General features: G+C 38.4%; 2 protein-coding genes across 10 annotated transcripts in view; one reads left to right on the forward strand and one right to left on the reverse strand.

Moving 5' to 3' along the window:
• LOC121956806 (elastase-1-like) lies at positions 1-5,482 on the forward strand. The gene is made up of 7 exons (XM_042505204.1): positions 1-49; positions 141-244; positions 1,312-1,412; positions 1,636-1,761; positions 2,288-2,424; positions 2,920-3,062; positions 5,315-5,482. Exons 1-7 carry the CDS (start codon positions 10-12, stop codon positions 5,480-5,482), a joined length of 819 nt encoding a protein of 272 aa, XP_042361138.1. The 5' UTR covers positions 1-9.
• gls2b (glutaminase 2b (liver, mitochondrial)) overlaps positions 3,647-26,725 on the reverse strand; it is a 25,837-nt gene continuing 2,758 nt past the window's right edge. Inside the window, exons 1-18 of one of the 9 annotated variants that reach the window (XR_006106717.1) lie at positions 25,671-26,030; positions 25,403-25,532; positions 24,871-24,950; positions 23,392-23,555; positions 22,590-22,648; positions 20,861-20,893; positions 20,704-20,762; positions 20,482-20,548; positions 19,459-19,509; positions 19,143-19,319; positions 18,897-19,028; positions 17,714-17,806; positions 17,566-17,627; positions 17,234-17,310; positions 15,359-15,422; positions 13,938-14,119; positions 10,649-10,694; positions 8,867-8,953 (exon numbers count right to left, since the gene is read on the reverse strand). Coding sequence is in view for 3 of the 9 variants with exons in the window: in XM_042505178.1 (XP_042361112.1) it covers positions 13,963-14,119; positions 15,359-15,422; positions 17,234-17,310; positions 17,566-17,627; positions 17,714-17,806; positions 18,897-19,028; positions 19,143-19,319; positions 19,459-19,509; positions 20,482-20,548; positions 20,704-20,762; positions 20,861-20,893; positions 22,590-22,648; positions 23,392-23,555; positions 24,871-24,950; positions 25,403-25,532 (1,405 nt within the window). In the remaining 6 variants the exon portion in view is untranslated. The other 8 variants (XR_006106714.1, XR_006106713.1, XR_006106712.1 and 5 more) reach the window with 8 other exon arrangements.

A 26,725-nucleotide genomic window follows, 5' to 3' on the forward strand; every position in this document is an offset into this window, starting at 1 on the left:
ACTGCAGACATGCTCAAGTTTCTTGTGTTTACCTCGCTCGCAGCCCTCGGTAAGAACCACTGATTCTTCTTCACCTCTGACATTTTGCACACACTTAAATACTTGATGTTGACTGCAGTGCTTCTTGTGCCCTTGCTCAGTGCTGGCCGAGCTTACGCCCGAACCCAGGTACCTGGAGGATGACAGTGTTGAGCAGAGAGTCGTGGGAGGCGAGGTGGCCAGACCAAACTCCTGGCCCTGGCAGGTATTGTATGCTTTGTCTGACTGTACAACAGTGGTGGAAGATGTACTCAGATTGATAACAAAGTCCTGCAGTGAGTACAAGTACTCATTATGCAGAATGGTCTTGTTCAGGTCCATTAAGACAATACATTTTTATGTGCAGGACAAGGGGCTTTGCTGTTTGTTTTGTTGTGGAAAACTTCATCATTCTTATTAGCACATGATGTACTCATGTAAATCCTAATGTAACATTGCACAACTCCAACATCTAATCAGTCAAATAACTGGAAACACCTGTGTGTGTCTGTGTGTCTGTGTGTATGCAAGGCCTTTAATCTATAATAATACATTGTATTTATTGAGGTATATGCTTTGTATATAAAATGCAAAGCAACTTTTTTTTTTTTTTTTTTAAAAAAAGACTGTAATCATGTAGTGTAGTAGAAGTGGAGTAAAAGTTAAAAGGTCCCGTATTATAAAAAGTCAGATGTCCATGTCTTTTTTTTTTTATGATAAAGCAGGATAGGTGCTTTGTAAATACTGTCAATGTATCAAAAAGCTCAATCCACAGAGAAATGCACACAGTCCATAATCAGAAACTGTGCCTTTAAACAAGTGGCCAGGACTTTTGTGAGGCTGTGGTGTCACAGCTATAATATATAAAGGTATGAGTTACCACTGCAGTGCCAATATAGGGTGCAATGGCTGGTGCAGAGCATAGACTATATAGACAGATGAATTAAACATGTTCTACCAGAAACCCAAGTATGAATCTGAACATGAGCATAATATGGGAGCTTTAAAGTAGCTAAATCAGAAAATTAAGTACTTCATACTTGTACACTATGGGCTACAGTACTTGAGCAAATTTCCACCACTACTCTAGCCACCTTTAAAATATAAACTAGGTCAGCGCAGCATATGTTGCGCATACATACATCCACAAAGTTCATCAGGCGCATTTAATCATCTGCTCCTGGTGCCTTTAAGAGTCTTTCAATGTCGGGAGCGCTGCCAAGAAGCACTTTGAATTAATGTGAGTGTGTCAGTTTCTTGTAGTTGTAAAGATGTCTGTTGTTGTTTCCTTAGATCTCTCTTCAATTCAAATCTGGCAGCAACTTCCACCACACCTGTGGAGGAACCCTGATCAGGAGAGGATGGGTCATGACCGCTGCTCACTGTGTGGACAGGTGGGAGTTTCATGCATCACAGAAAAGCTGCTGAGCCTAAAACTAATAGAGATATGATAAAAATAGCAGGAGATGTGTTCCAGCAGAGCTGTGCATTTACATAAGTGTATTCATTACATTTTCTGGTAGCTTGAGTGCACAGCCAAGGCATTTTAAGGTTGAAATTAGACTGGGAACATTGTTGCATTTGGAAATAAATACATTATATTTTGTACGTCCACAGGTCCAGAACTTGGCGTGTTGTTCTTGGAGATCACAATATCAACTCCCATGAGGGAAAAGAGCAGTACATGAGCGTGAGCCGCGTCTACATCCACCCCAGGTGGAACTCCAACAACGTTGCTGCAGGGTTAGTGGCTAATGCTCATGTTTTGACCCAGTTCTGCTTATAAAAATAGCACATACTGATATGTGTACATCACATATTAGAAACACAGAGCATTCAGTTATTCGTAAACATAAATGTAATGACTGAATGGCTTTTTCCATGTAAAGTTTAACAACCACATTATTTGTCTATTACATTTTTCATACTCAATATTTACAAAATTAGAAATCCTTGACTGACAGCTTCTTACTAAACTTATTACATGAAGTATAACAATACTAGAGCTGAAACAAATGTAATCTGCAAATATTTTGATAATAATCCATTAATTTTTCACTTTTCAAGCAAAATTGGCAAACATTATTAGCAGCTCCCCATATGTAAAGACATGCTGCTCTTCTCTATTCTAAAACATTATGAATTCAATATTTTTATGTTGTCTGCGATAAAAAGTTAGTGGATCAAAGAACCTCGAGCTTTGGGAAACCAAACGATTAACAGATTAATGAAGAAAATAAACAGCATCTTTGGTTGGTCTGACCCTCAGGTGGGACATCGCTCTTCTGCGTCTGTCTACTGAAGCTTCTCTCAACAACTACGTCCAGCTCGCCGCCCTGCCCCCCTCTGGTCAGGTCCTGCCTCACAACAACCCTTGCTACATCACTGGATGGGGTCGCACCCAGAGTGAGTCTGACATAATGACACCCATTTTGACATTTCAACTTAAGTTCAGTTTTTCCACAGAGTAAGAAAGTAAACAGTTAATATCATATTTTAAAGAAAATAGTATCAAGAGAGAGCAATCATGATAAGAGCACAAAATCAAACTCTCAAAGTAAAATATAAATACAGACATGACAAAACAGTAAACCTTAAAGAAACATGAAAGAAAAACAGGAGCATTCATTATATAAAGTGTTGCTCACAGAAAAAATGAAGCCATAGGGTTAACACGAATTGTCCACTTTAGTGGAGTCATGAAGCTTATTCCACCTATGCAGAACACCGGAGATAAATGCATTTTGTCCCAGTTCTATATTCAAGGTAATGCAATCTTGTAAATAAGTATGGTATTCCCATACTATTCTCATAAGACTTAAAGGCCATGGTAATGGTATGATAGCAGCATATGATGGTGCTATTACAAGCTTTATCGCAGTTATACGTGTTTATCCACAGCTGGAGGTCAGCTGTCCGCTCAGCTGAAGCAGGCCTACCTGCCCGTTGTTGACTACAAGACCTGCTCCAGCTACGGATGGTGGGGCAGCACCGTGAAGGACTCCATGGTCTGTGCTGGTGGTGGCAGGGAATCTGGTTGCCAGGTAAGCCCATGAGGTCTTAGACAGGACTGTATGGCCTCACATTTATCATTCCTTTTGTAAGTCTAAGAAGAAATCTTTGCTCCCATTTGGAATTGCACTTCATAGTATGATAATAGTTGACTCATGGACATATTTTATAAAGATATCGATTTTTAAACTTTCACGCATTCTTTCTTGTCAAAACGCCGCAACAACATCTACCATATTATCCACTTGGCCACCAACAGGTCAGTTGATTAGCAGTCACATATTCAGGTGTTTTATTTTAGTAGCAGCTAATGTAGCCTTGAATCTTTAGCTTCATTTTTTCCCTTTATTCAAACTTTTAGTCTTGGGTTGTTAACAATGCTGACTCAAGTGCAACCCATTGCTCAATTGAGGATAATCACATTTGCAGACTATTATTAAAACATTAAAACATTGGTTTCATTTCTGTGGTTAATGTGTGGTTAAGTTTATGTAATGGGGCGTGGTAGGACCCAATTGCAGCACAACAGAGCAGGTGAGTAGTTGGCAATGACCTTCATTTAATCTTTTGGAAGGCTGAATGGAGCAAAGGACAGTATAATAAGGCTTTGATGTCATTTTATTTAGACAGTGACAGTGCACGATAAAACATTAACTTTCTATAACACAAGGAGAGATGGATTGTACCAGGTTCTAGCAGAGCTGCTATTTTCCGCCTGTTGCAGGTAAATAGGGACAGTTATCAGTTCTGGGGTCAAGCAGAGTTTGTAGAAAGACTGGGGTGAGTTCACGTTCACAGGTGATAGTTCAGAGTTTGAGTGGGGAAATTGTGAACATGGAGCGGACTGGCTGTTAAATGTATCAGATAAGTTGCAGAAACACTTACAGCAGGGAGCTTGTGGGAAAAGCAGAGACTCCAGAGAGGGGCAGGCAGGGCTCGTGGTCAAGGAGGAAGCAGAGTTTGAGACAGACTGGCAGGCAGCGGAGCAGACGAGTCCAGTAGGAGCAGGCAGCGGGATAAACGAGGACAGGCGGGCAATCGGTGTACCATCAGAACAATAGACACCAGTGGCACTCACGCAGAGGAGATGTTTCGCTTGGGGGGAGGCTCTGAAGATGGCCGGAAGAATGGCGATCTCTCTCAACAGAGCTGAAGCAGTAGAACACCGCACAGCCACAGGCAGACGAGAACGAGGAAGTGCACAGGCAAAACTCATGGTCGGAGACAGAAGGCTGTTAGGTTTACCTAGGCAGAGACGAGGACAGGTGGTCAGAGGCAAGCCAAGTCGAAACCAGGAAAACAGTCCGAGAGTGAGTGCTGGAAGGTCAGGCATGGAAGCGGAGACAATCTGGAAAAGAGTGAGGCTGCTTAAAACTGGCTTGGTTGGAGATGTAGAGCAGCTGGGAGCACCAGGTGGAGGTGATGAGGCTGATGAGGGGGAGTGGCCAGGTGGAGAGAGAGGTGGGGGGGGGGTAAGTGGAAAAAATCCCATGGCAGAAGGAGAGAGGCAGAGCAGACTGTGACAGTTTAGGTACGTAATAACTTGGTTATGGTTCAGAAAAGATCAGGATGAGGCTTAAAATACCTTGCTCTGGGGACTCAATCGTGGTTCGAAATAGAAGTACTTCTTTGTGGCACTAAGGGCTAAAAACCATGTTGATTTGTTTCATCTTGGCAACACAAAATTTGTAACCCTCTGTAAAACATTAGAAACTGATTTATCAGTTGTTAAGTTATTAGGCACAACTTATAAACCCTTTATAAAGGGTGCCTGCTTCTGCAGGGCAGGTTCTTTCCAGCTCAGATTTTGAGCCCAGTTTCTCCAGTTGTCTCCCGAATCACAGTCTGACCCTGCAATTAGAGACAGCAGGAAAGCTGTTTGGGTATAAGCAGACTTGGGGTTAACACTGAAAAGAGCTTGTCAGGATTCAGTCCCACTCCTCCATGACAAAGTGAAATTGAACATCTCCCACTGAGCTGAGGTCTGACCCCCTCCTGTCAAGGAAGATATTTTAGAGGACACATGTGGGATTACTTGCTGCATCAGCAGGGGCATAAGTCAGTTACAATGATCCAGGCTTGTGCTTAAGCTGCACAAAGTGTCAAAGTCTTGCAAGTTCATGTTCTGCACAAACTTGTCTGAGTGAGATCAGAAGGGGATACGAGAAGCAAGGAGCAATGAGTTGAGTGCATTGTAGAATGGTGTATTTGCTTCCAACTCTGCTTAGAGGTTGTACATTTTTGGCTCTGAAGTTTGTTTGCAATGTGTTTTTCTTGAATTCAGGGTGACTCCGGTGGCCCCCTGAACTGCAGTGTTAACAGCAGGTGGGTTGTCCACGGTGTGACCAGCTTTGTGTCTTCCTCTGGCTGCAATGCCAACAAGAAGCCCACCGTCTTCACCCGTGTCTCTGATTACATCAGCTGGATGAACAGCGTAAGTAGTAAACACTAACACATATGAACTGAGTATTTCAGAAAACGCAAACACTTCCATTTAGTTCATGGATGATTTCAATTGCAGTTGTGTTTTTATAAAAACCCACTACATTCACTAACTGCAGGATTCCACAATCTTTTCATACTTTTATTTTGTAAGGATAGAAACACATGTCTATCTGTGCAGTATCTTGTTGGGATAATGGAGGATAATCACATAATGAATCATTTGTCCTTGCTTTGCCAGATCATGGGTTGAGGAGAAGAATGATCTCCATGGAGACGAGAGCACTCTCTGGATTCATCTCAGTTTCTGCACAAACTCTGTCTGAATAAAATGTGCATTTTATTTGCTTCATATTTATTTTTCTGTACTTTGTGTGGGAGACAACAGTGCAGTGGTCATCTTAAGATTTTGAAAAGCATAACTAAGGGGAGGTAAAGTGTGATTTGGGTGCAATATTGCAGATGATCTGTTCAGATAGCAGTGTTAATGAGCAATTTTTCATATCATGAAGTGTGTGTGAAATGACCTTTGGATACTATATTAATTTCAAAACTTAAACAGTTACACTAACACAAATTGGGATCATTAAGTGGTGCTTTCAGTAAAGCTGTGAACATTCTGTAAAACTGCTTTTATTGTAAAAGGGAAAGCATATAAAGCTGTGACTAGAGACTGTGATAAATTCTCACTTTAAAACGAGCAGACTTTATGTGATTAAAAGAGGCTCTAAAGCTGTTAAGAAAAGCAGATCATGTTAACAATGAAGTAGTACAACATGGAAAGCCTTGAAATAAAGTATAACATTATATGTCAAAATACAGTCAAATCGAAAACCAAAATTTATCCTAGAAATACTAGAAAGCAAATCCAATACTTGATAATATGCTTTTATCCCACTTACAATTGCATTTAAAGAATTTGTAATTGCTCAAACGTTATCAATATGAGCTGAGCAATGATAAATAAATAAATAAACAAAATGAGTTTCAATATACCCAGGTTTTATGTAAACACAAATGGTAGGCTAATCAGGGTTAATTTAATTATAAAAGTTTGACTTCATTTGAATTAAATTACTGAAAATAAAGCAGTGTGCATATCTCTAGGGGGCAGGAATATTTCAGACAGGCTTACTGCATGCGAATATATAAACAAAATTATTTTCATAGAGGGTCATATAGAGCATTTTATTACTCTTCTGTTGCCAGGGCAACAGCTTTGATCCCCGTTTACCTCAGCTAGCAAGGAAAGACATTTTTCAACAGAAAAAACAAAGAGCCTGTTTACACCTGGTATTAACATGCACTTCATTGATCTTAATGTAAGTGCGCAGCCAAGAAACATCCCTTTTCACACCTGTGTCTATTCCGCGTCTCCAGCTGACTACATGTGTTCCGATTTGGTTACTTCATGTGTCTCTGATGGAAGAAAGTCAAAGGCCCTCTTGCATGCCTTTTATGTCTACACTCTTTCTAGCTGCTCACTAGCATGCCTGTTAGTGTTTATGTTGGTGCACCTGTTGGTACAGCTGTCAGTAATCTAACATGTTGCAATACTTGGTCCAACTCATCATAAAATGAGCAAGTGTTGGCAGGCTTTTACCAAAACCACCACCACCACATCCTTCACTGGTGACATAGCCCTTTTCCAGTAGGATGCATCAGCATTTACACAAGGCCTCCAGGAGCAGCTAAATCTTCCTTCCATTTTTTTCTAGTGGCCCAACAAGAAAAAGAAATCCCCTGCTACCCAAGCAGCATTTTCCCCAAAGGCCATCATTATAAAAGACACATCTGTAAAACATGACAGGACACCTCAACATTATGACGCTTTCCAGTATGAATTGTTTAGCCGTGGCGGTTTTGTATTTGTAACACTGTCCTTGAGCAGAGAAAAGTGATTTAAAAAATTTGTGACATCATCAACATGTTAAGTCTATTAGCCAAGTAGGAAATCATGGGGGGAGCCAGCAGAAGAAACATTACTGCACATATTCAGTGGATCAAATACCGTGAAGGTAAACCTGGAAGCTAAAAGTTTTTTTGATGTATGCGCCAGGTGAGCAACTCCATTGGAATGGATAGTAGCCATTTTTGTATCTGGTATCTAGGTATTACTATAAATCTATGGCTTACACTATAAAAGATATGTGGTCGAATGCATCCGAGACCACCTCAGCAAGTTGTTAGAGTGATTGGATCACAGTGAATCTTGGTGGTGGTTTACACTTGTATTTAGTGCCAGTGTCCACTTGTGATCTGATCAAACAAGAGGCATGTTAATACCAGGTGCTAAAGAATCGTAAGTCCATCCCTCTATACAGCCCTGCAGGAAAGTCACAGAAACACACTTTCAGAATATTCTGCCAGTTCTCAGATGGATGCCTTATTCATAAGTAAAAATATACCTGTTAAATGTGTGAATCAGTTTGTCAAATCATCTCTGAATAAAAACTGAGAAAATCCCGGCGGCTGCATAAAAATGATTCAATCAATTCAGTCAATCTGAAGTTATGAATTATATCAACCTGCAGCAGCCACAGAGGGAGGAAAGAACTGTCAGAGAAGATGGACTGGATATCAGATTTAAAAAAAAACCAAATAAAAAACTTGAAAATAAACACAATACTTCTTAAAAGTATACTTACAAAAAAGACATGAACATAAATGCCTTTTGAGATAAACTTAAACTGAAAAATATAATCTGTTCATTATAGGTCTGGAGTTCCCAGTGATACTTTTATGATGCAACATTTAAAACTCAGTCAGATAGCAACATCACACAGAGGTTGGGGTTAGTTTATCATTTTTGTGGTTATTACAGGGAAGAAAATAAATGTTCATTTTATCTTGAAATCACTGAGGGCATGCCTTTACTTATGATGATGTCAAGAGTACAATTTAAAGAAAAAAATGAAAATAAGATTTTTTTTTACAAGAAAACAACAGAACAGCTAGAAAGTTTTAAACTGACCTCTAGTTACAACTGTGTTAAGTTTTAACGTGTTTTGTAAATTGTAATTTCAAGGGTGTGCAGCACAAAAACTCAAAGCAGTTGTCTAAAATAAAATGCTTGCAGGCTTTAAGCGTTAACCATTCACTGGATTAGCTAAGTAATGACTGTGGGGTCAGTTTAATAAAGACGTGATCTTACTGTGCATATCTTTACCCTTAAAACTTTCGGAAAGGGTCAGTCAACACATAAAATTAGTTTATTTCTTTTACACTTTTAAGACTCCTAGAGAGTCTTTGAAATATTCAGTAATGTAGGATGCTTGTTTCCCCCACAGTGTCCCGACAGATAACTCTGCAGGTATATCTGTCAAGAAACCTGGATCAAGTCCATGCCGACTCTCCGCTTCAGGTTGTCCTCAGTGCCATATTGTCTGTGAGAAAAAAAATTGTTGTGTCTCTGCAGCAGTGTGGCCATATGGTGGTGATGATGGCTTTACATCCTACAGTAAATGCCTGTCATGTTGTCCTGTTGATGTAACGCAGACATCTGGTGTAAATTTAAGCTGAGTGGAACACCACCTGCATGTCTAACAAGGCAGAGGAACATTCAAACTTGTTTTATGCTTAAAGGGAAACATGAACATCTCAAGTGTCCAAAGGAAACAGTTTATATAATATGCCTGGATAACCATCGACAAGTGAACTTGAAAGAAGCATTTTCATGTCTTAGCTGTTTTGGGTGGAGTTAATTTTAAGTAGTTTTATTGTGGTATTGTAGTTAATTCGTAGAAACTACCAGGAAATACTCAAAGAAAGTCTAAATGTGTACCTCAAAATTGTACTTAACGGTTAGCTTTGGGATCATCTGCTTTAATATTAGTCCAGTATTGAATGAGACCACTGCAGCTGGCAGTGGTGAAACAGGCTGCAATGTAAATACGGCGTGTTCGCACTGCCTATTTATATCAACTAAGTGTCTGACAGAGATAAACCTTTTTGTTAAAGAATAAGATTCTTTTTCTTTAATCAGAAACCAGGCTCTGAAATCAACATCAACAATTCCATCAAACTAATTTTATCATCATAAAACAATTCATTCAAAATCTACAGAAACAAAAAACTTAACAAAAAATGTCTTGGTTCATCTTTCCACCGTTCCAAAAATTGACAACTGTGATTTGCTTGAAATAGACCCTTAATTCACCCTGTTATTGGAACAATATGCTGTCTTCATATATGCCTAAAATCACAGTTTATTTAGGTGGAATTTGGTGGGTTTGGCCATAGTGATTTCAGGGTTGTTTCTGGTCAAACAAAAAGAATCTTACTCATACTAGTTACTAATAAAATTACTAATAAAAATGTATATCTCTGTAGGGAACCTTTCCATAATGTTGTCAGACACTTGTTATAACAAAATAAGCTTATCAGTGGCAGAAACGAGCACTTTTAGTGGGTGTACATGTCCAGAGTATTTACATTGCAGCCTTTTTTCGCCACTCACAACTGCAGCACTTTCTGTCAAAACTCGGAATAGGTTTTATAAGTCATTGCTCTACTTAGTCACTTAGACATAATCAACATGGGAAATAGGATCCAGGTTGAAAAATATCAACATTTTACGATACTTTGATATAATGTATACTTAGAGGGAAGCTCTAACAACAAAATGGCTTTTTAATATTGTCAGTTATCACTTTGGGATTAAGACTGCAAAACTAATTACCAATTATTACAAGTTAATCAGTACAAATTAATAGCTAACAACATTTTTAACAATTTTCTCTGCTGACATAACTAAATCAAAAGGTCAATGCATCTGTGAGGAGGTTATGTTCTCTACTTTAATGAGAATCAATCAATAACAACCCATCCATTAATTTTTCTTGCTTGATTAATCATATTCTAGTGATGAAAAATGTTCACCTCTCTATTTAAAACATTGTCAGGGGTAAGCTACTATGAATACAAAGTCTGACTTCTAGTCTCACACTGTTAAGGGAAGTTTTGATGTCTCCTGTTGGTCTCTGCAGGTTTTTCCACTGAAATCACCCTGAACTCCTCCCACAGCTGAGCTACCTGCCAACTGACCGCATTGTGTCGCTAAATCACTGTGCCCACCTCCAGTTAGCCAAATAAGTCATCACTGTTGTCAGTGTGGGGACTAGCAGACAAAATACAATAAAGATTTGAGCTGTGTGTTGATTTACTGGTTGATTACCTGCTGCTTGGGAAGATAATTGGCGAGTAATTGAGGGTCTTCACTTCTGTTGGAAAACACAATGTTGTTGTAAATTTTTCATGTGAAAACAATCAAACAATTTGATTGCCAGGAACATAAGCACTCCAATTATGACAAGATAAAGAGCATCATTAAAATTCATTCTGGGGAAAACATAAACGTGCACCAAATGTTAATAATGGTCGAGGAATTCCACTCAAAACCAAATATGTTAACCTTGAGGAAAAGTCAGGGGGTCGTTAGAGTCGGTAAGTTTCTTTCTCTGGGGACCATGAATGTCTGTGCAAAATGTTTTAAGGCAATCCATCCAATAGTTTAAATATTTAAGTCAGGTCTAAAGTGATGGATCAACCGACCAATAATGACATCCCCGGAGCCTCATGGCAAGCATGAGTAAAATACCAACATTATTCTTCAAAAATTTTACTTCCTCTCTAAAAGTTAACATCGGGTGACATTACACAGACATTAATAACCCGTTTATGAGGCTTATCATGGTTATGATCATATTCGGCATATGGTGTTTACATGAGCACCGTTGATCATCATGTCTACAGAGTACTTAAGCTGTTTATTCTCATAAACAGAATAAGGTGTTAACATGCTCAAACGTGTGTATGGGACACACAAAGATCCTAATCATTAATGAGTTAAGTATCCATGTTTTTCGCACTTGGCTATGTTATCGCACTCAGTGTATTTGTACTGATGGAATGAATGCTAGTGCAAATTTAACTTCATCCATACCATCTTTCTCATAGTTTTCTTTTTTTTCTGACTCCTCAGCTTGAAACTTTGTTTAAAAAGCTTGTGGAGTTCAGTTTTATTCCAAATCCAGCTATTGGAGCATTGGAGATATCGATCATATAGATGTCTGCCTTCTCTCCAATATAATGGAACTAGGTGACACTCAGCTTGTGATGCTTAAAGTGCCCCCCTAAAATAGAATAGAGGAAAAACAAGTATTTTGACATTAGGGTGAACTGTCACTTTAACGTCATCTAACGTTGTAATGGTTGAACCCTCTAAATGCCAACAAGTTCAAATTTTCTTCACACTGATACCAGTCAGCCATGGTAATCAAGAGGCCCAACTTATTTCATCTAGACATAATACTGTGCCCTGAGCTTTCACAAGATAGTGTTTTCCAACAAATGGTCTATTTGATTGAAAACAGAGAGCATCATACATGCTGTTCCACTTTTATCCGTCGGCTCACAAGCACAAGTAAATGGGCCATAGATTTTCCCTTCTAACATTCTGATGGCACCTTGTCTGCCCTGCTGAAGCAGGACTCCCTGCTTGTTGCTGCAGTGTAAGAAGGTGGAGTATCTGTCAGGGGGACCACCTCAGTCTGCACAGGTGGCAGCAGTCTCCCTGGATGTCAGGTCAATGTTATATAAACTTTTTCTGCTCGGTAATGTTCCCCACCTGCAGGGATCTAAACTATACACCACTGAGGCTGTGGGTTTACAGAAATGTTTTCTGATAGCTGCACAGTGCCACCTGCTGGAAGCCAGGAAGTACATGACGTACTGCGGCTGCAACCGCTGCTGCATCTCAGCGTGTATCAGCTACATGCGTACAAGGACAGTCTATTAACACTATAAAAACAAACTTAATAATACATAATACACAGTACAACACAATATATAATAATACATCTATAAATAAAGACAAGGGAAAGTCTGTTAAAATGAGCTGGCCATAACTGAGTGTTCATTAGTTTTATCCTTTGTAGCCAAAGTGAAATGTCTCTTATTCCTGTATTTTTTGTTTCCTGGAGAATATAATAATTATGCAAAGCACACTTTTGTAATAATGGCACTTATCGACCACCTCCTGACAACTCCAGACCTCTCCTGCTGCTTCTCCATCATGACTTCCTGCATTCAGCTGATTCAGTGGATGCTGCTCAATATTTAACAACATATTCCCGACTGCATGAAGCACTGACTAATAAAATAAAATCAAAACAAAATGAAACTGTGGGTGGTAGATAAACAAAATATTTTAATGGCTGTCTCCAATGTCATATAAATGACTCTTTTGATTTTCTTGCTTTTGCAGAGTTAAAATGTGCATAAATGTTATAGCACTGTGTCAAAAGATGTATTATTAAGTATTCGGTGCATTTATTTACAGCCGAGGAACATAATATATACAATATTTCCTAAAGTAAGTTTATTGGGCACAATTCCTTCCCTTGTCTCCCTTTTATGACAAATCTGACATTTTACATCCAAATAAATCAGTTAGTTTTGCATATTTAAATGTTCCAACACGGTACAACAGACTAATAAAAATAGATGAAAATAAAAATATACTGTTGTAAGTAATGTGATGCATTACAAGTACAAATATCTTTCTCTGGAGTACTTTTGGAGTAGCAAATCACTCTTCAACAACACTGGGACACTGTACATAACATGACCATTGTGATCAGATTGATTATGTATTAAAGTATTTTTTTTTATTTTAAATGAGGCTGTTGTGGTATTATCTTTACTCTGCCTCTTATTTGTATTTTATAGTCTTGTCTTGTTTATTTGCATGTTCCCTTTCTGCAGTTTGCATTGCAATTTATAATCATAATGGTTCACATGGATCCTTAAAAAGTCTTAAAAGACCTGAATTCATTAATCTAAAAAAAGGACTTAATTGGTATTAAAATGTTATCCTTCCATAAAATTCCATAAAGACATGGGAAGTGAGATTTTATGAATGTTTTTTTCTGATGTTGCATTGTAAAATCGAAAAAAAAAAAAAAAAAACCCTAGTAAAATAAGTTTAAAAATAATTAACCAAATGCCTCCCAAAATAATGTCACACACAAATCAGGACAGTGGAACAAACAACTGTCTGCTAGCTAGCTGTAAGTGTACGCTGGCTACATGGGCAAGTGCAAAGTCAGTGAAAACTGGCTATTTGACCAAAATTTCATAGCATAGCTAAACCACTGTAGCATACAAGGCTTGCCCACAAAACTCGCCAACAAACACCAGCTCTGTTTTTCCCCCTTCCAGTCACACCTAGAAAATGTAAAATTTTCTTCATCATTTGAAGAAGCTCATATAATGTTAACTATTTTTATTTTTATTTAATGTATTATGAAATTGGCCCTAAACCTTAATCTGAGTGGCATTACAAAGGATTTAAAAAGTCTTAAATTGAACCCCAGTTCATATTCAGGTCTTTCTTTGGCACTCATTTCGTGTGCTGCAAATAGACCTTCACAAAACTCAACAGATTGCACAAATGCCCTTACATGTTAGTGTGGAGGCTTGTGTGCATCACACCATGCCCTCGATTGGGTCCAGCTTCGGGGAATGCGCAGCCCCAGTGTGCTGTGATTCCTGCTGCCTCCAGACCTGCTGATAGTCTTTTAGCACCTTCACTACCTCGTCATGTCCGAACTGCATGGCATCATCGATGGGCAGGTTCCCCCACCTGCACAGCAAAGATGCAAAAGGGAATCAGCAGATAAGTCATGGAGGAGAATGTCCAGTGAAGGCCTAATTAAAGGCCTAATATCTGTATTCATGACGCATGCATCAGGTAATGTTGTTCTTGCCACCGTGTATATGTGAGTGAAACAGAATCATAAGACAGGCACGTGTCCTGTATTTGCAATCAGCATTCTGCCATGCCTCCATTTCTCCAAACAAGAAAATAAGCTTGCCTTGAGGTGTGTCATGAACAAAGTGGTGCTGTTGTCAGGCTGGCCAAAGTCTCTGCTGCTACAAGATTTCAATCTGGCTGTAGGTAAAATCTCAGGCAACCACTGTGCTAGTTAAAGGACTCCATCTGTGTGTTTTTAGTGCATCAGATTTGAGTAAAACATAAATTACCACCTAACTGTCTCACTGATAATCAGTTTAGAGCCACATTTGTTTCCTTCTTGCTTATTTTTTTATGCCTTTGTCATGATGTAGATTATATTGCAGTTAAGTAGTTTAATTATCACAATAACTGATGATGATTAAAAGGCATCAATTACACACTGTGATACTTAATTAACGGTTTTAAATATTGCTGGCTATTAAAGCCTTATTTAATGAATTTGGTTTTAATATGTGACGCATTTAGTTAAAGCATGAGTTTACATTCTCTAAGACAGCCATCGTTTCATCATTTGATGGTCTGAAGCAGTCCTAAAATTTGTTGGCTGACTGCCAACAATTTCAGCTAAGAAAAGACTGATGATTCCCAGATTTGTATGTTAAATATTTGTACGCAGGGTTTCAGCACAGATTTATCTGAATGAGGCCTATACGCGATAAAGGCAATTTAAACTCAAAGGTTTAATCTGAGGATGTATTTATTTACACTTCAGCCACTTTTATGGGAAATACACAAGGTTGAAATATACTGATATTATCCCTTAAGTCACTCTAAGTACCTACTCTATGTTGTGGTGGTTATGTTTATACACCTAGCTCTGAGACGTAAAGGTACATTTTTCTTCTTCTTCTTCAAACATTTTTTTAAGACACATGGACCTGCTAAGATTACAAATTACATCCCAGGAGACAGATGGGAGCACCTAAAGATGTGGTTATGATTTTACCTAAACAACAACATGAAAAAGGTTAAAATGTCTGATTGTGATTTAAGGCCAAACATAAGGAGCAGTGAAGAAATTCAAATCAAATTATAGGAGACAGATGTTACAGATGCTGTTCCTACCTGTCCTCTACAAATGGATCAACTTTGCAGGTTTCAGTGAGGAATTTCACCACATCTATGTGACCTAAGAATAAACGCAAAAGACAACAGATTACAGATCCCTATTTGGGAGAATTAGATAGAGATGATCATTTTCTAATAATCCATAAAACACAGTTTTCACCTTGGTGTCAAAAAAGAATGCAAGAGCAATATACTGTTCAAATTCATATTGCCCCAAACTAGCAAGCTGTTCACAATTTACATGTTTGTCTAAAAGCATGAGAAATTGTGGGTAAGGAAAACAATGCTGCTAGGAGAAAAAAATGCACGACTATTTCCCTCAAGCCACAATCAGACTCAGAATCAGATTTAGGAGTGCAAAGCTCTGTTTTTGTTCATTTGGAAGAAAACTGTTATTACTCCCATTTTTATCTTGTATACAAATGACTTGCTTACACGGCTCTTTTTGAGAAATCGAACACTCGGCAGCGCTGCATAAAATCTGCGCTGTGAATAAACTCAGACCACAACAGAAGATAAATAATCTCCATATGGAGCTCTGTAAGGCTTTGTGAGCAGATTCATTAGAGGCTTTGTATAATGTGAGCCAAAGGTACTGTGTCTCTATAGTTAATCAAATGAAGTGAAAACTAAATTAGCACTAATTACGGCTGCAACAGAATGCAAGGAAAATACAATTATCCTCTCAACTTAGTTTAACTGAAGTCGGTGGGTGTGTGTGGTAAATTTGCTCAGGTTGCTGTGTCAACAATCCTCATTAAAAATGTTTTATGTTTCATTTATGTTTTTATTGCAGTTTATATTTTTCAGCTTTTTAATGCAGACTTTTAGGAGCGTCCCTGTCTCCTGGAAATCACGTTTGTATATTACTAAATAGTTTTCCTAATTATATTGCAGTGACAACACAATCGTTGCCTTGATTATGTTCAAAGACGTTTCTTTGATTTAATGAAACAATACGTTAATGTACTGCGCTGGATTTGCAGGGAGGAGGTTGGAGTGGATTGTCGACAGGTTCATGTTCAGACTCATATCTGTGGTTAAGTTTAGGCAACAATAGCACTCTCAATGTCAAGGTCAGGGAACTAGTGGAGTTATGGCATCCTGAACAGAGAGTGAAGTCATGTTACCTCTGGGCTTCAACAGATGTGGTAGACGGTCTCGCTGTGCATGCATGTTAGTGCACAGGAAACCCTGTGTGAGTGTGTCCCACTGGCTAGCTTATTATTGCCACTCTACACAGCACTCATATGGCTGTTACCATTGATGCTATCCCGATCCACAGTGACGAGATGGTGTCATTAGGTTTCATTTCAGCATTGTTACTTGCAATAAACTTTATTAGATAAACGATGTTTCAGTTGTCAGACCTTCGGCAGGTTAAGTAAAATGAGCACATTTAGAAAATATCATAATAAATAACATCTACTAATGTGAGGCCAATCAGAGGCCATGAGTTGACAATGTTACCATTCTCACAGTCTGTGTGTTTTTTAGCCTTTAGAAGCAAATCCCCCCATCAAATATGAATATTATCAGCAGAAACTGCATAAATATATACATTGAATAATATTAGTTTGAAAACAACCCATGCAAAGACAGCAATCAAGTCAGGGTACTGGTAAATCTCAGCATAAACATAGCAACTTATATGAAACTAGGGGTTTAGGGGTCCTTTCCTTGGAAATTTTGAGAGCCAAACACTCAATTTCCTGAATTTAGTGAATTTCTATGCATCAGTAATAATAATAATAATTTTTCCCAGTGGTCGAACAGATTTGCTGCCTGACTGCTTCATACTAGTGTCTGCGTGGAACTGATTTATTGTTGCTCATGAATCATTGACAGATGAACAGACTGTGTCGAGCTCACCCTCTGCTGCAGAGATATGCAGCGCTGTTCGAGAGTCGTAGTCTTTCAAGTCCATGTCCATCGATGAGAGAGCAAACCTGAAGGAATAAATAAAAGTAAGTCACGATTTCTGATACATAAAATAAAAAAATTGAAAAAGTAAAACAATGAAATTGTGTCATTTTTCCAAATCTATGCTGGGCAGCACTTAAGCTGTTTACTCCACTTAATGTTTGCTTTTCATTGAATTTGTCACCCATCTGTGTGTTCCTCAGTACCGACGCCTGGTGTTAACACTATGAAGACCATCTGTTAAACAGGACGAGCAATAATCCGGTTTTCTGCTGATGTACCTTCTCAGTGCAGACACATCTCCACTGTAGGCAGCGAACATCAAACTAAAAACAGACTTGTTCTGCAAATACAGAGAAATAACATAAATACAGAGGCACAAAAACACATTAAACACACCAGCAAGAATAAATTAATGAAAAAACAAACCCTGTCATCTCCCTCCGGCCTGCGAGGGTCCTGCTTCTTTACAAAGTGCCTTAAATTGTCATAATTGTGGAAATTGAAGAGCGAGACAAGCTCCTGAGGGCAAGAAGATATGGTGTAATTAGAGGGGGAAAACACTGGAGGACTTGGTTATCATGTTTATGTTTTAAGCCAAAGAAATCTATAATGCAAAAAAAAAAACAAGATCACAAACAACACCAATTAATGTTTTATAGAAAACTTTAAACCTATGAAGGCAGTGGGATGTAAAATCTGAAGCTGCTTCACCACAGGAGTTTACATCTGGATGATGATGATTATTTGAGCTTTTAGATTTTTTGTTTTTTTGGTGAAACAAACTTTATTTGATTTGACTAAGCAGATAATCATTGCTTTCTTTGGCAATGACAGCCACTACATTTTTGATTTGAACACTTTCAGACTTTGTCGCCATCCAATGGCGAAATAATCTGTAGCAGATGTCAATAAAAAAAAAACATATACCATCAGAGTACTTTGATACTTTAAGCACATTAACAACACGATAGCTTACATACATGATGGAAAATCATTTAAAACTAAATATAAAATATATATATATTTGCCATAATTCTAGAAAATACTACATTTAATGTAAGAGGTTATTTGTAATAACAAAAATAATTCTACAGTAGCTCAGACTGGTAACACTGTGATCAATAAAGTTGTGTGATGCAGAGAAGACGTATTGCTTAAGTGTGTGAAGCCTGTGGTACTGACACTTAAACATTATTTAGTAGGCAGTATGTAGTACAAAATGAATGAGTATATAGTTCACAGGGTTTGGTAGTAATGTATTACATATAATCAGTCTCACATAGTCAGATTACAAAAGGACTGCAATTCTATATAGTGCTTTTCTAGTCTGTGTGACCACTCAAAGCGCTTCATAACACAAGCACCATTAACCCATTCATACACACATTTATACACTGGTGGACAACGCTACCATGCAAGGTTCTCATCAGATAAATGATCAGCAGCCAACAATGACCAACAATTATCCAAAAATATTTAGGTTAAATAACATTTTTTGAAATCCAATGCATAACATTATGAATTAAAAAAGTTTTCAAGTTTTCAAAACAATCTCACCCAAACCTGGCAGTATGTTAGTATGGGTACTGAAACACACTCCTAATCTTGCCTGACAGAAGTGTATTCCCCGCACGCTGTTTCCAACTCTGTCAAGAGGAGGAGACCAACACATCACTCCCATGACGTTTGGGATCACCAGCACTATTGCACCGGACACGCCGGATTTGGCCGGCAAGCCCACCTGGAAGATGAGAGATGTAGGATTTGTTTCAGGTCAGCAAATAAACAAATATCACAGCGAACGCAGTTTCATCTTTTATTTCCAATGGCACAGTCACTTCCTCCTGTTACTCACATGAAAAGCCATCTGTCCAGAGAAGTCATACATGCCACATGAGTGCATGAGACTCAAAGTGTTTCGCACTGCCTCAGCACTCAGGACACGCTCGCCTGTGATTGGACAGATCCCTCCGTTGGCCAGAGTGGCAGCCATAATGCTTCCTGATTCGCAGGTCACCTCGATGGAGCAAAGCTGAGACCAAAAGAGGATCAGTTCATGGTTAAAAACCATTGCATCTCTTTTTATTACAGTTAAATCAATATCAGTCTGCACAAGATTATAGATTTAATGCTTCTTTATGAAATGCTGAACTCATGGCAGAGCACTTTACCTGGAAGTAGAAGTCCAGGGCATCGATCATATCCGCTCCAGGAGGAAAACACTGGTCAAGGAAATATGATCATCGTCACTATTTGATTAAAGTATGCTGGCCCAGCATTGTTCCTATGTACTGTACTATGATATGTCAACCAGAACATCACTAATGTTTAGGTCAGGTCATCAGTATCTCTCTTTGTCCGGGCTGACTAACAGGGTCAAAAGGTCATGAATATCCCCGAACATGATACAGTGGCGATGCACAGAGAGATGTCGGAGATTTATGGAGCGGGAATTTCAGCTGGTTTAAAATATCACTGATAGAGTAAATTGATGATGGTAGCAAGAATGGGTGGACATTTTTTTGTAATGACAAAAATAAAGACATTTTTAGAAAAGATTTAACTGTATTCTGTGGCTTAAGATTAATATGGAAACATTGGGCTCAAGATTAAACTGCATCGTTACCACACAGGTGTGCTTTGACTGGTCTCAGTAAAACGTCACTCTAAAATGTGTGATTTTCTCTTGAAAAAACAAAACAAAACACATTTATTTGAATTTCATATGATCAGTGCTGACAAAATCACAGATACCCCCAAGACTCCTGCAACACTGAGACCCATGCATTTTAATACTGCAACAGGAGGTCATAGTGTGGATAAATGGAATGACTATGGGTGTCAGAAATTCATCATGGCATTGTTTTGTATGATCAAACAGCACATTTTACAGTGGTCTTTAATTGGGGCCACCCCATGCACATCCTATTAGCATCTTGATATCCCACACCTGTCAGGTAGATGGATTATCATGAAAAAGAAGTGCTCAATGAAACAATGTTAAGAGAAATATATTTTTGTGTGCATGAAACAGTCTAGATCTTTAACTTAAATCTGTGAAAAATGGGAGCAAAAAACAAAATGTTTCATTTAATTTTTTGTTTAGCGCAGGTTTGTAAAAATTAAGCAAACAGAAGCATCAGAAAATAAAATCCTCTCTAATCCCATATATTTTAGCGTTTTCTGTAACTGACCTTCTTCTCCTTCATGTAGTATCCGATGGCAAAATTTCTGTCGCCTGTTTCTTTTTCTGACTGGAACCTGAGACAGAGAGGCAGACGGGGGTCAATACTGAAACATCAATAATGCAATAGAGCAGTGGACAGGCAATTTGCCCAATACTGTCTTTCAATTTAGGTGAGCTAAGGAAGACATATTAACTTAAATACCTCGAACATATTAGACACTGCACTCACATGGCGTTGCTGAATCCCACATACTCTTGTCCTGCCATCTTTTTCACAAACTCCATAACCTGGACGAACAAAGAAACAATTTTATGTGTACTGCAGCATCTCTGACCACCACATGATTAGCCTTCAATTTCATATTCAATAAAAGGAAACCACTTACATAATCAAACTTCTCTGCCTTATTTGAACGAGGCTGAAAATAAAACCAGAGGCATTTGCTTGTGTTGATTGTAATTCCCACGTTCATGAACACTGATGACTGATGACTTCTCATAACACCACGTGAAACAATACATGAATGTATCACTGATTGCATAATTTAGTGCCCTGTTATCAGCTGGAACAGCACAATAAGAGAGGCAGGCAGTGTCGAAAAAGCACAGAGCTCAGGTAGAGCTGCGAAAGATTTGAATCTGCAACTCAAGATTTGAACACATTAAAGAAAAACAGCCATATTAAGTCAATAAAAAAACCTAAAAACATATAAAAACGAAGATGTATTAATAACTTGTTACTGCTGCTTTATGACATTTTCCTGAGGCGTCATCATGAAGATGATCATCACATCAACAGACTCCCTGAACAACCTGCAGGCTCCCGACTAGAACATACTGCAGGGCCAAATGAGGGTGGAGGGACTTGATTATTATTCATTTAAAGAGGAAACAGACAAGTTTGGGCTTTAACTTTTCATTATGTATAACATGTTGATGGCACAATGTAATACCAATAGAATAATGATACCATCAGTATTTAGATTGGTTCCCTATAAACTTTCACTGTGCAATTTGGTCTGCTACTGGGTATGATCTCTGTGCAAATGAAGTGCATCAACCAAAGCAATATGGTGCCAACAGTAATATTACTGCTTGAAAATGCTACGATGGGGAAAAGTTGAAAAGTTGTCTGTTCCCACTTTGAAATAAGCCACAGATTTTCTATAAAACGAAAACAAGAGAGTGAAGGGAAGGCCCTTTGCTGTTTATCCACAAACCCCACCCTTTCCGAATGCAAATTTGTTTGCTGACCCTGTAGCCTATTCCTATCTCTGTCATCACACATGCTGTTATTTGCTTGTTGTTGTACTTGGTTTGTATCAGGATTGCCGCTACACACTTCTCTGAAGTGTCAGTAGCTAATGGAGCAGTTAATGCCCAGGCAGGGACGTCTAGTAATCGCTAAAAATTTAGCTGCTCACATATATTTATGGTCTTTTATGACAATAAATTTTTAGGTCCTTTAGAGAGTCTATATTTATACTGTTCCTCTCTTCTTTTATCCCTAGGGCAGGTGCAATATAACTTTTATCTACCTATTTTATTAGTAGTACTGCTGTTTTTATTTTACCTCAGTAAGTGTTACCTCCCTGTGTGATCTGTTGTCCCTTGTTGTCTATAAATGCGTTGTCTTTTGTACGTTGTCTACTTGTGATGCATTTATATGCACTATGTGCCCAGGACAAATTTCCCTCTGGAGACAATAAAGTTTATCTTATCTTATCTCATTAAAACAAAACAAAAAAAATCAATGCAATGAGAAATATGTCAATAAAAGTGAAAGATAGTGACAACAACTGACTTCTATTTATGAAAAAAAGTGTGCAACAATCAGCAAAACATTTCAGTATGTTCAAATTCCTTGACATTTTATAAGCATAATCATTTTCTCTGACTTCAATGTGAAGACTTTAGCAAAGTTTAATGATAAAGCATAAAATCCTTGACCAGTTGGAATCCTGTCATTATCTTAATATGGACACAGTACCAAAGCAATCTAACTATCTTTTGAAATTTCCTGTGTCACTGACTTTTTACTAAATGGACAGTTATTTACTTCATGTGCTGACTCATCACTATCACACACCAGGCTGCACATTTCCATCTGTTTACCTTTATAAGAGAGCTGATCACTATGGCTCCAGCGTTCACCATGGGGTTATGGGGTTTATCTGGTAGAAAGGACGAGATAAGACACAATGTTAATGAGGAGTTCTATGATCAATTGTTTCATTGACAATTTAATTTATGATCAATTGTTTGTTTAGTTTTAGGACTGACTTAAATGCTTTGAGGCTTAGAAGCTTCAATTGATGCCGTGGTAATCAACGTCCAAATCAGTATTCAAATGCTTCTTTCTTTCATATCCATATGCATAACCCCAAATAGCACCAAAGCCCTTAATTAAAAGCTTGTGATTCAACATAATTCATTATACATCAACATGAATTATTGAACGTTACTCTTAGACAAAGACATTAAACTTAGGGACAGTTTTTTGAGTCTGACACGTTCTCATCTAACATCAGTTTCCACTCCTAACTACTCCAACACTACTTAAGCTGGGAGAGTTTGACCACACAAGACAGGCTTGCAGATATGCCAGGAGGACATCGTAAAAGTCAATCCTCAGGAAGAGTTTCAAAATTTGCAGGATTGACCCCCAAAAAGTTGAGTGCCAGATATGCGTAAGGAAACTGGTGAATCAAAAATCTACCATTAGCTTAGCATATCACCTGAAAACTGTAAGTACCAGCCTAGCAGTCTTACAAAGTACTCGTTTTCTTCTCCTTTTATCTTAGGTGCATTAACTAAAAACTTTTGTTTCAAAAAAAGTCAGACTTTTGTCCTCATTTCCCCACACTGGTGAATGTAAACTTTTACGAACAGGACTGTGATGAGGCCTTTCACACACCTTCATCATCAAGGGAGAGCATATTGAACTTGAGTCCACTGGGCTCCATGCCTACATAACGATGAACCTTCTCTGTTCCCGCCTCGTGGACAGCGATGGCGTACTGCAGAGGCTTCACGCAGGACTGCAGGCAGAAGGGCTGCTTGGTGTCACCAACTGAGTGCCTGCAGGGGGAAGACAGAATGTTTCTAGTCTCACTGAACATAAAACAGATTCACTTTGACAGTCACACCTGGAAGATGTACTATGCTGTCTGGCAGTATTTCTCAGCACTACCAGTCTTATGAGTTGGCTACTCGGCAGCAACACTGGTTCAGTTTGAGGGGTCTTGCTTGATGGCATTTCAATAGGACAAAAAAGAAAGAGGAGTGCTCCTTATAACTTTCTTGACCAGATTTATCCTTTTGTTCTAAATCTGATGCAAGTTTAGGGCTAAAAGAATTAGGCCTAAAAACTGTTATGATTGAAAATCATTAGATCATAGATTGCTTCATTATCACAAAACAGTCTCACTATGCATGTCTGCGAGAGAGGAAAAACAAGTTTATTCCCTAATTAACTGACAGTACAAATTTATTGAAATTGAAGGCTTATTTTTAGTCTTAAAACATAGATATTTGGAGACAGAGAGTTAAAATAACAATCTCACCTCAAGGTCCAGTCTGTAGCAGTTCTGGAGCTTTTGATTATATCACACGATCTCCCCCAACATCACTTAATTTTATTCAGTGACGACAGGGAAAAACTCTCTGTGTTATAATACCAATACCTCAATGCTATTTAGTAAGCCAGGAAAAGATTTAGTTTGTCCCAATTCAAAGTGTGAAATGCAGTAAAATACCAGGATGTTATACTACATCCAGTCAGATTTTGCATAATGCAAGCCAGCATGCTTTTCTGGCTATAATGATCCACAATCCGCGAAAGACACATCACATTGACTGAGCCACAGACAGATGACAGCTGACAAAAGTTGCAATGACTAAAATCAATCTATCAATAAATCACAAACAACCTATGCAATTACAACTCAATGTATGCAGTTACCTAAAAGTTAAAGCTGCATACACTGCACAGTAATGACAGCAGAGCTCTCCTGGTTGATCTGCAGGTCCCAACCTGCAGTGATGAACATTAAGCCCTGTTGTATTCAAAGCGCACACTTTTTCTTTTGACTTCAAATTTTGCACTACACTGCTACTACCACTGCAATGGATAAATGAGAGAGAGGGTCAAAGTTCATAGCGCAATTTTATGACAAAATAGTATGTCCCTATTAAATGCACACTCACTGCAACAGTACATGCTTTGTTAGCGCAGCTCCACAACGCACTGAAAGTAAAAAAAAGTATGCAATTCTTAACATAGCTTCTGTTTATTTAAGAAAATCTTGTGATAAAATCAAACAGCTCCACAAAAGCTACTAAATGGACCTTGTGGTGAGACTGTTTTTGTTAAATACAAATCTTTAATTCTTACCTCTGGCCATCCACTGTACACAAAGACACACCCCACAGATCTGGACTAAACTTTGCGAGTTGGGGGATGTAGTCTGCAACCTAAAGACAGAGTACACAGATGAAACAAGGTAACAGTTAAATCACAGATTCCGAACAAAGTGTCTGAAGTAAAAGCACTGCAGCACAGAAGGCTTTAGTGGAAAATTATTTTGTATAGGCAGAAACTTGGAGTATGTAAACATCAGTGAAATGGGACATGATCAGGATTCCTACAGTGTGCCCTTTGTCTCATACAGTAATCCCATACATCTTCAGTGTGATGTTTGATGCATGCAAATAGTGAGTAGGCAGTAGGAATTTAAAGAAAGCAGTGTCAATCTGTGACTGTAGATTGTTTCCTGAATATGCTGAATACTTCCTCAATAGACGTATGTGAAATAGGTTTATATTTCTACACTGAGTGTTATTCCCTCAAAACCATTACAAGAACCTAGATATGATAAATGTCATTTTCCGTTTCTATACAATAAAAACAAACAACAGATGCAGACCTTCCCATCACTTTGATTTTGCACTGTGTTGTAGATTTCATTTATTTTTTGTGCAAACATGTCAAACTCAGGGATGATAAATTTCTTTCTGAAGGCCTGGATCAGCAGGACCATGTTTCCTCCGACACACCTGAGAGAAAAACAACATAAAGCAAAAGCACTCAGGAGCACTTACTGGAAATGAAATACTTTCTTGTAAAATTACTGTACATGCAGTGTGTGTGTGTGTGTGTGTAGGGTGTATGTATGTGATAAAGACTTAAGTTACCTTCGGGGACACACACCAGACTCAAGAGCAGGTCATTGGGGACAGCTTGTCCAATTGGGGAAAAAAGCCATGTTATCATTGAAAAAAATTGATTTTGGGGGTCTGTGGTTAAGTTTAGGGTTAGGTAAAAGTAAAGGAGTGTCGCTGTCTTTATCCTCCTCTTGTGAAGGGACAATGGAACGATCCCTGTGTTGTGGTGGTTGTGGAGAGTGAGAGTCATTCTCCATGAGATGAATGTAAGTCTACGTCATTTCCCTAATATTGACCTGAGCTGGTGAGAGAGCAGCAGCTGCCAGCTATCAGTCTGAGCGGCCAGCCTTGCTTTGATCATCATGACCATAAACACAGCTGACATGTCTTTAAACACACTCATTACATAACACTGACTTCCACACCTCTAGGTATCAGTTTAAAGGAAGATTTCACCACCTGTAGTGCAGTTTATAGCTGTCTATGCACATGTTTGCTTTGACCAGAGTTTACGTAAATGTTTATTGACTCGTTTTGGCTTGCTTTACACTAACTGACAGAGACAACGATAAATATCTTTTTGTAAGCTATTATCATTGTTTAAGTATATTTAATTAAAGATAAATACCAGGTTGACTGCAGGTCCAACAAGTGACTTTTTAAAAAATAATCTGTCATTGTAGATTTATATTTTATTATTCAATAATGTGTAAAATAAAACAACAATAATCATAACAAAATCTGTTAAATTGTGTTCATGACCCAAATTAGAAACGCTTCTTTCATTTCAGCTCACTGTGAGACACTCTAGGTTTTCTGTGTTGCATGGTGTTTCACCGCATGCTGTGAACGTCACTGTAACAGCAGCAAAAGCCCAGTGAGCAGGGAGGCGGCACGATGGAGTGACTGAGTGTGTCTTAGCCCCCTTCTGAGCTCTGCCCATTTTCATGTTCCAGGGAGGAGGTACTTAAGACAATAATCTGGTGTTTAGTTACTCTTTCAATAACTAATTCTTAACACAGAGGATAGGTTTTGGGATTTATAGCAAGAAATACTCTGCAAGTCTGCAGTTTAATTAAAATTTA

The sequence above is a fragment of the Plectropomus leopardus genome, chromosome 2 (assembly GCF_008729295.1).
Source record: "Plectropomus leopardus isolate mb chromosome 2, YSFRI_Pleo_2.0, whole genome shotgun sequence".
NCBI lineage: Eukaryota > Metazoa > Chordata > Actinopteri > Perciformes > Serranidae > Plectropomus > Plectropomus leopardus.

What these genes read in the sequence shown, in the direction of transcription:
- LOC121956806 (XM_042505204.1), top strand. Translation starts at nt 10, where the DNA reads ATGCTCAAGTTTCTTGTGTTTACCTCGCTCGCAGCCCTCG. An exon ending in TCCAACAACGTTGCTGCAGG is followed by an intron (nt 1,762 to 2,287) that starts GTTAGTGGCTAA and finishes TCTGACCCTCAG; the next exon opens with GTGGGACATCGCTCTTCTGC. An exon ending in GCAGGGAATCTGGTTGCCAG is followed by an intron (nt 3,063 to 5,314) that starts GTAAGCCCATGA and finishes TCTTGAATTCAG; the next exon opens with GGTGACTCCGGTGGCCCCCT.